Source organism: Atractosteus spatula, chromosome 21, assembly GCF_055471065.1.
Source record: "Atractosteus spatula isolate fAtrSpa1 chromosome 21, fAtrSpa1.hap1, whole genome shotgun sequence".
Classification (NCBI taxonomy): Eukaryota; Metazoa; Chordata; class Actinopteri; order Semionotiformes; family Lepisosteidae; genus Atractosteus; species Atractosteus spatula.
The window spans coordinates 1,500,539-1,509,073 of record NC_142726.1 but is presented as its reverse complement, the minus strand read 5'-3'; the positions used below and the strand labels follow the sequence as shown (position 1 = coordinate 1,509,073).

The window sequence follows — 8,535 nt, the reverse complement described above, 5'->3', positions numbered from 1 at the left end:
TGCTACATTCATGAATTTCCAGTTCCTTGTTAACAAACAAAATTGTGTGTAGCAACAGTGTGTAGCAAAATTAATTATAGTGACACACATATTTACTCGTTACTCAGTTTTACCAGTATCCGGAGGTGGCTTCACTTACAGGCAGACTATTTCTGTTTCAATGTAATGTCATCCAAAATTTGATGTGGAAGGTGTGCTGGAGCTGGTGTTAAAGCAGATTCATAAACACAACTAGGTACCTAAATTTCAACTGTAAAGAAGTATAAAAAACGAAGCTAAAGACTTAACTTCACTGGTAAATGGTTTTTAAACAACAGATCACAAATGAGAATGCATCTGAATGAGAGACAAAGTCAGTAACAGAAAGTTGGAACAGTTCTTCTACAATAAAAGACAGTACTCAGGAAAAATCTTAAAATGACCATAAATTGGAAAGAACATTTTCTTCCTGTACCTAATAAGCATAAGACAGTACAACAAAGAGGAACATTTTCACACTTGGAAGAACACAGACAGACCCATTTTCTCAATTGAAATGTGGCCTCTTCAGATCTCATTCACATGGGTAGTTCCCACTCTTTCACAGAGACGGTCTGCCTTCTGCTGGTTACTTTACTGTGTTGGAGTCTTTCACATAGGCCTCTTCACAGTCATGCCTCATACCTCCCAGTCAAGAAAGGATCTGGGGTCAGTGGGCTGCTGTACTGTATATGATATAGATATTACTTATCACTTGAACGAAGTATCACTTGAGCTCAGTGGCTGTTTGCAAGGTCTTCGTATCCTTGTGGTTTAGAACAATACACGCTGGGGGAGCTTGCAGACAGATTGAGGCAAATGTGTCCAAACCTTTTGGATACAACAATTAGTGTTCAGTTGACATTTATTTAGTACTGAAATTAAATAGCATTTCCTTACACATTCTTACAAGATGAAACACTCTTGAATGGATATGATGGCGTCATGTTTCATTTCATTTGAAGTTAAAAACGCATACATCCCTCTAAGTAATTGTTTATTAAATGTGATCTAACACTCGGATGGTTTGTCTGAAGCACCAATGTACTGCGATATACTGTACACACCGTGAAGTCAAGACAGGCACGCCGACTGCGGAAAGCAGCGCAGGCGCGTTGTCGCCGGCGAGCACGTTTGTGTCCCGCGGGCCGCCGTAGCGTCAGCGCGTGTGGAGGGTCGGGCTGCGGGTTCAATACGACACCACAACAAACCCGAGCGGTCCCGATCTCTTTATAGGTGTAGCCGGTTTCCGGAGACGGAGACTGTAAGAAAAGCAAAGCTGAACGAAGAATGGATCCTGCTGTCCAGTTTAAACCTGGTATTTCTTTTATCAAGTTGGAGTCTTCGGGCAGTTTAACTCCTTCCACATCGATATACTCTGAAAGTACATTGTACATGTCGCAAAAGTTAAATACACGGAACATAATTTCTTATGTTGTTTCTGTCTACTTTAGGCGTTACAAAATGGGATATTCGGCAGAAGGTGTGGGATTACATAGAAGCCAATGATTTAGCTAACTTTCCACGACCGGTTCATCACAGGATCCCCAACTTCAAGGTAGTGTTATACGACGTTATTTACTGTTATGCATCAGATGTGGCACCAAAACGAGTTATAAAGCAAATGCTTTCAAATATTTAAATTTCCTAAAGTATGGGTTCAGTTTTCAAGTGTGTTTTGATGGCCGCAAGGTACAGACCAAGCATCTCACCGGTCCTGCGTCTGTTTCTCACTCGGACAGGGAGCTGCCCACGCTGGACACAGGCTGTCCGGCTTGCAGGAGTTCAGGGCCGGCAGGGTTATCAAAGTCAACCCAGACAAACCCCAGGAGCAAGCTCGCTTTATTACCCTGGACGTAAGTCCCGTTTCATCGCTGTCTCTGTTTGCTCCAGGGGGCCTACCGCTCCTGCGACCAGCTCGCAAGTCTGGGGGTCCTCCACCATGCGAGCGAAGTTAAGGTGGACCCCGATAAGCCACTAGAGGGAGCTCGTCTCGCTGTCCTGCAGGTAACCTACTGTCGAGGAAGATCGAGGAGGAAACTGGACACAGAGGATGCTTTAGCACTGTTTTCTTAACCTTAACATCCGTGCATTTTAACATTTTAACATTTTTTTTAAGTGAGGGCAAGCGCAGGCGTCACTTTCTAGAAGTTAAATCTGTAATGGCACTAGCCAGTCGTGGCACTGTATGAGAGTAAATGTGACAATTGCTGTCTGAATTCTGTCATGTGTTTTTGATTGATGTGTTCAGGTAGAGTAGGGGTATCCTTGGGGACATCTGGACACTGTGGATGAAACGATTTGAAATGGACGTGTATTTATCAGTGAAGCTGTTGTGCCTCCTGGCAGAGCTTAGCATACAACAGGTTCTTGTGAATGACACCCATGGCCTAGAAGGAAAGGGTTTTGACTCTGACCACAACAAAGTGCCTTTTTATTTCAGGCAGGCAAAACCTTGCTGGTCCCCACCCCACGCCTCAGGACTGGGCTGTTCAATAGGATTGTTCCTCCCCAAAGAGCCACCAAAGAAGACCTCCGCATCTGCTCCACTTCCCAGGTGTCCGTCGCCTCTGCCTGCATGTTTCTCCTGTGTCCATTGGGCTCGGCGTTCCTGCACCTGTCCCGTGTCACATAAGCAGGGCAGGGAAGATCCCACACTCATTTCCATGTAGTGTCTTAGTGACTTTCACACAGCTAACACAGGTAAAAGGCATGATAGAAGAAGACTGCAGTGCAGCAAAAAGCCATTTTATGAAGACCAGTATGGTAGAGTCCTTCAAAACTCTGCTTCATGCTGCAATGAAGACAGTGATCTTTATTAACTGAATGGGCTCCCAGGTTTGTACGTTTTGTAATGTTTTTAATTTTGTCATCTTTTTGTTCCCACTCTCTATATTAAGTAGTTCTTGCACTTTGTAGTTCGGTGCTTTTTTTAAAATAAAAGCCATCGTGCAATTGGCATCAGCTGAACAATGAGTAATTATAGCATATGTGCTGACTGACTTCATCTTGAAAATGATATCCTCTGACATGTCTGTGCCTGTGACTCGACTGCTTGCCGTTCTTTGTTTTGCAGGGTGTGAAGCAGTACAGTGTGCCTGTTGGTCTGGATGCTAAAGTACATGTGGACTTGGTGGTGGTGGGGTCTGTAGCAGTATCTGAGAAAGGTCAGTTAGATTTGAATTACTGCTGGACTCAAAGTCAGTGCGTTACGTTAACAGTCGTGCCCCATGCCACCCCCTGTAGGCCCTTTTTCTGGAATGAAATTACTACCTTCTGCTACGTTATCAGCAAAATATTTTTGTCTGTTGAGTTGTGACCCACATGTTTGTTTTAGGTTCCCAGTGGACTTTTTCTGTTCTCAGACATTACTACCTACAGGGATGTTCCTTGCCTGCAGCCTCTGAGCTCCTCGTCTTTTTTTATCCAGGGTATCGTATTGGGAAAGGAGAAGGGTTTGCAGATATGGAATATGCCATGATGGTTTCAATGGGAGCAGTTAATGATTCTACAATCGTCGTTACTGTTGTCCATGACTGTCAGGTTAGTACTGAATTCTCCACAGACATGTGGACCTGTAGAGGAGTAATTCCTCACCTTGTTGTCCATTTGATTTTCAATCTGGACACTGTCAAAATCAGTAGTCTGTTTGACAGCTCTGTAAATACTTTTCAACTCTTAGCAATAGAATCAGTAATATATCCTTGCTTCTCTGGTTACTTTTTCCTCAGTCTTGTGTTAGTTCCTGTGGATTAAGGATTTTTTTAAGAGTTGTGGTGTTAGAGCTCATTAAAAAAAAGTAGAGATTTAAAAAGGGTGTAAAAAAAACACTTGTTGGTGACATAAACAATTCAGTCAGCAATTCATGTCTTTGAGTGTTTTACAAGGGCAGTGGTTAACCGAGTGTTTCCAAACGTGCTTGTTGGTGTGTGTTGCAGGTTGTTGATCTTCCCGAAGAGCTGGTGGAAGGCCACGACCTTACTGTGGACTACATCCTCACTCCGAGCCGCGTGATCACAACAGGTTGCTCTCGGCCCAAACCACAAGGAATTGTTTGGGCTAAGGTACAGTTTGTTTATATTTCTTTAAGGATAATGACTTCACTACTGAGGAAGAAGTGTCCTTTTCCTTATGTGCTTTGTTGCAAATGCTGATGTCAGGTTGTTTATTTTTTTATGGAAATCACCCATGTGACCTGAACCCATCTTTCCCAGTAGCTCAGTGGGGGAGTCTTCCTCATGCTATGGGCTTTTTGTCCTCCTCCAGCTGGATTCAGACATGTTGAATAAGATACCGATCCTGAAGACACTCCGCTACATGGAACAGAAGGCAGGGAAAGATGTGACACTGAAGAAGATGCTTTCTGGGACTGCTGCATTAGGGGAGAGGCCATCTGGTTTCCTCACCCACAGCTCTGAGGACAGGGACGCCACTCCAGGCCTGAAGGACAGAGACTCCGCTCCAGGGCCGGGGGACAGAGTCTCAGCTCCAGGCCTGAAGGACAGAGACTCTGCTCCAGGGCCGGGGGACAGAGTCTCAGCTCCAGGCCTGAAGGACAGAGGCAGAGATTCGGACTCCAAGGTGAAAAACCCTGGGCAGTACAGGACCTCCACCATTTACATTGGCAGCCTTCCTCCCAGCCTGCGAGTGAGAGAGCTGAAGAGCGCCCTGAGGGAGCGCGGCGCCGTGCCTGTACATCTGAACTGGCAGGGAGCACAGCGCAGGGCCTTCCTGGATTACAGCGACCAGCAGACCGCAGAGAGAGTTCTGGCTGTTCTGCAGGGGTTTTGTATAAACGGGAACAGCATCCGCGCTGAACTGGCAGCGAGTCAGAGAAACAGCTGGAGAGCAGGCCAAGTTCTCAGACGACCCAGAACAACAAGCACTGAAGGTGGTGCTGAAAGCCAGAGTCTTCCATGAATGCAGGGTTTTTTCAGCAGTGCAGGAGGGATGGCAGTCAGGATGTACAGTGTGAAGAGCTTATTTGTTTTTCAGAGAACCCTTCCTTTTCCAGGAGGTTTTCATTAGGGTTTTTCCTTGCTTAACTTTTGTTAACACCACCGTATCATGCAATGTTGAACTGGAACAGGATGACGTTTATCTTTGATGTTGTGGAGGACGAAATGGAATAATCGAATTTCTGGGTGATGAAGGTAGATCTGCACAACCAGAGCATGTTGTACTGTGTTGAGGCCGTACCATATTATAGCAACTGTGTTTTTGATTACTTGGAGTGAATATTGTAATCGGAATAGCTATATAGCTAGTTACCATCTAGCACATACCAGTTTAAAACAGAACGTGACTTAGGACAAGCAGATGGGGAAGTCTTTTCATTATTGTAGTTATTGGTAAAACTTTTTACGTTTGACAGAATGTTTTATGACATGAAAGCGTTCTTGGGCGCAGTAAAAAATAAACTAAAGTTGAATTGAACTTTGTTTTTGTTTGTTAGATGAAGTGTTCATTATTTTCAGTTGCTCTACAGTTATAGTTGTGCCTCAGTACAGACGCCATACTCTGTGTATTGTTAGACATGATTTATTTAATCATAAATTAACTGTAGTTTATGAATATATGGAATTATCCACCTGTTCATCACATAATTGTGCCCAGGTTCAACATCACTGGCATCAGTCATGCAGCTCGGTCTGACTCGGAAGCAGCTGAGCTCTGCTGTTAGGCATGTTTAATAATCCCAGTACAGGTACCAGATTACTGCACAGCATGCCTCATTATTATTAATAAGAATTCCTTGCACTTATATAGCTTTTTTCTGGACACTCCACACAAAGCGCTTTGCAGGTAATGGGGACTCCCCTCCACCACCACCAGTGTGTAGCCCCACCTGGATGATGCGATGGCAGGCTCACACCTACTTAGCCTCTGTGGGCTGCTAATTGTGCACGGTGATATGGTTTATTAACCCTGTTACTGCAAACAACTCCACAGATTACCACACAACGTGCCCCATTAATAGTACTGAACAGTTTAATCGCATATTCAAATGACCCTACTATTGCTTAATGATGTTATAACTCCCTGTATAGGTATAAAGTAGCCCATCATGAAGAGAGAACTGTGCTACTGACTGTGCAGACTTTCTAATGGAATAAGTTTAATTTGTGTTTTGACCTGATTTTTTTACTGCTGCTGACTGAAGCTTCCTGACTGTATTTCATGGTGCTGTTCTTTTAGTGCATGCTGGCTATTTATAGATATAATTCATCCACATACAATTGAATTGGTTGCACTTTAGGAATAACCTGTGTGCTGTGTGTTGTCCGTTTGAGAGTAACCCAGTGTTTTAGCACTTTGAGACCAGTTAGATTGTCCCTCACTTTCCATCGATGAGGCAGCTTGTGTGCTACAACAAAAGCTGGAGTCCCTGGAGCTTTGGGGCTTTAGGTCCCGTGAAGATGTCAGACTGGAAACACTGCTCACAGCTGGGAGATAAACTTCATAAAGTCTCCTCTTGAGTCGGGCGTAGATCAGCGCGGTGGAGACGTTACACTGCGATGGAAGTTTAAGGGGGAGTAATGGAGGTGTTGGGACTGTGCTGTGCACCAATGCCGGGAGGCGCTGTCCTCTCTCGTGCTTGGATACCTGAACCCAGGGAAGCTTCTAGAGTCTGTGCTTTAGACGGAGGCTAATGGATGAGCAGATTGCATGTATTCTTACCTAAACAAGGCCAGTTTGATAAAATCGTCATCTGAACAGCTGTGGGCTGGAAAAGGAATTTCACCCTCCAGTGCAGCCAAGTTGCTCTGTCTAACGTCATCAGCCAACAAATGTGTGGTCCTCACATCGCAGAGAAACTTGGACAGCGTTTGTGGAACTGAACGTTTTTTTTTCCAGAAGTTCAGCAAATGGTCAGTATCTGTAGTAGTTCAGTAATCCTTAAGACAAGTGCCTGACATAGAAGTACAAATTATAATCAAAATATCAATTTTTCAGTCAAGTACAAGTTTATCTTGTGGCAGCCAGGAATGCAGATCAGCCAATCTGGTGTATATATAGGTTGATCAGCCATTGTTATAACTTCTGAAACAGACAAACAGGAAAGTTCTTTTTTAAATGTATTTCTGATTTCATGTACTTAGAAATGCTTACCTAGAAATATTAATTTTAAAAACCATGGAAAGAACTTCTGATAATCTTTGATATTCAGAATATTTTATATTCATGTATATGCATATATATATACTGCATATGTATGTCAGTTTTCAGGCATCCTACATATAATTTATTATTTTTAATTGCTAAAGTTGCTAATAATATGGAGGTCACAAAGACTCGTCATTTAAAGTGTTATTTGGGAATGTCATTTTGAAAGAACGTACAGCACTCTTCAGATTATAAAATACTGGTAATGTGTCTCGTTCTTTTTGTGTGATAAAAAGGGAACCTATTATTTATTTGTATAGAAACACCTGCATAGTCTCTGTGGCTACGGTCTAAAGATTTTTGAATTATATAACTTGTTCAGATTGTGACCAGTTTTTTTTTATTATTTAATAAGGAACACTCCCAAATTTTTCCTTTTCCTGTTCCTTGTCCAAATCGCGGTGGAGAGGTGAAGCGTGTGAGCGATAGACCTGGATGAAAGGTCGTTACAGGTACGTGCCGCTAGGTGCCGCTAACACAGAAAGAACCACAACCTCAGTATATCTGCCAAATTCCTCCGATGTCTATCAAAAGCTATCTTGAAGATATTATTGTGTTTTTAAAACCATTTTCAAGTGCGAATTCAGGTTCTATATACGGTTTTCACAATCGCCTTGCCATAGGGTTAATCTTTATTTTGTTTTCCGATACAGGACTTTCGCTTCGTGCTAGCTAAGGTTTCTTTCTCTCAACAGCATCAGCCGCTAACCCCCGCGACGCGATCAGCTATCATCGTTTCTAAGGATTGTATTTTCAAAGTGGTTGCATTTAGAAATACAGAAAAAAAAGCTGAACTGTGAGAGTTTATTTTATTTTAATTTAACCTTTTTTCAGACGAATAACCCCTATTTTCCCTTTTCATTTCAGGTTTCTTCGTTTAATTGATTAACCCGTGTTTGTTCCTTTGCAGCTCGCACGCAGAGCCCAACTGTATGTTTTAAGTTTTACTTCTCATCATTTACATTTTAAATGTATGACAGTAGGATACATTTTATTTGAATGCGTTTTCTAAAAAAAATGACTATCCGTCTTTCATATGTAGAGACTTTAATAATGCGTACTGGTACTATATATGATGTTCACCAAACTACAAGTTTTTTTTTCTCTTTAATACAGAGTAATTGAAAATGAATGAATTTCTAGGGAAAATATTAAAACAGTTGTTTTTGATTTATCGTGATGATTTTTTTTTAATGTGAAGAAAACCCTCCCCTCACGGAGAAATACATATTTTAAAAACAAACTCCACGTCCAAAATGTCAAGTTTGAAAAGAAACAGTTCCTAAGGAGACATTCTGTTGCGAGAGCACAAACCGAGCAACTGTAGGTGGTCAAGTTCCTTTTCACTTT

At 42.5% G+C, this 8,535-nt stretch overlaps 1 protein-coding gene across 2 annotated transcripts; it reads left to right on the top strand.

The window, feature by feature from the left end:
• Window positions 1-1,176: 1,176 nt before the first annotated feature.
• mthfsd (methenyltetrahydrofolate synthetase domain containing) lies at window positions 1,177-5,454 on the top strand. 2 transcript variants are annotated; one of them, XM_088938717.1, is made up of 8 exons: window positions 1,177-1,336; window positions 1,473-1,576; window positions 1,912-2,025; window positions 2,462-2,575; window positions 3,095-3,185; window positions 3,449-3,561; window positions 3,957-4,082; window positions 4,285-5,454. In XM_088938717.1, the coding sequence occupies exons 1-8, from the start codon at window positions 1,309-1,311 to the stop codon at window positions 4,936-4,938; spliced, it is 1,344 nt and encodes a 447-aa protein (XP_088794843.1). In that variant the 5' UTR covers window positions 1,177-1,308; the 3' UTR covers window positions 4,939-5,454. The 2 variants fall into 2 exon arrangements, with proteins under 2 accessions (XP_088794843.1, XP_088794845.1); XM_088938719.1 differs by lacking the exon at window positions 1,912-2,025 and adding an exon at window positions 1,761-1,874.
• Window positions 5,455-8,535: the final 3,081 nt, after the last annotated feature.

Bases quoted from the DNA above. Each gene is read 5' to 3' on its own strand.
- mthfsd (XM_088938717.1), top strand. From the start codon at position 1,309: ATGGATCCTGCTGTCCAGTTTAAACCTG. The intron at 1,337-1,472 runs GTATTTCTTTTA...TGTCTACTTTAG, and splicing joins TGCTGTCCAGTTTAAACCTG to GCGTTACAAAATGGGATATT. The intron at 3,186-3,448 runs GTCAGTTAGATT...TTTTTTATCCAG, and splicing joins TGTAGCAGTATCTGAGAAAG to GGTATCGTATTGGGAAAGGA.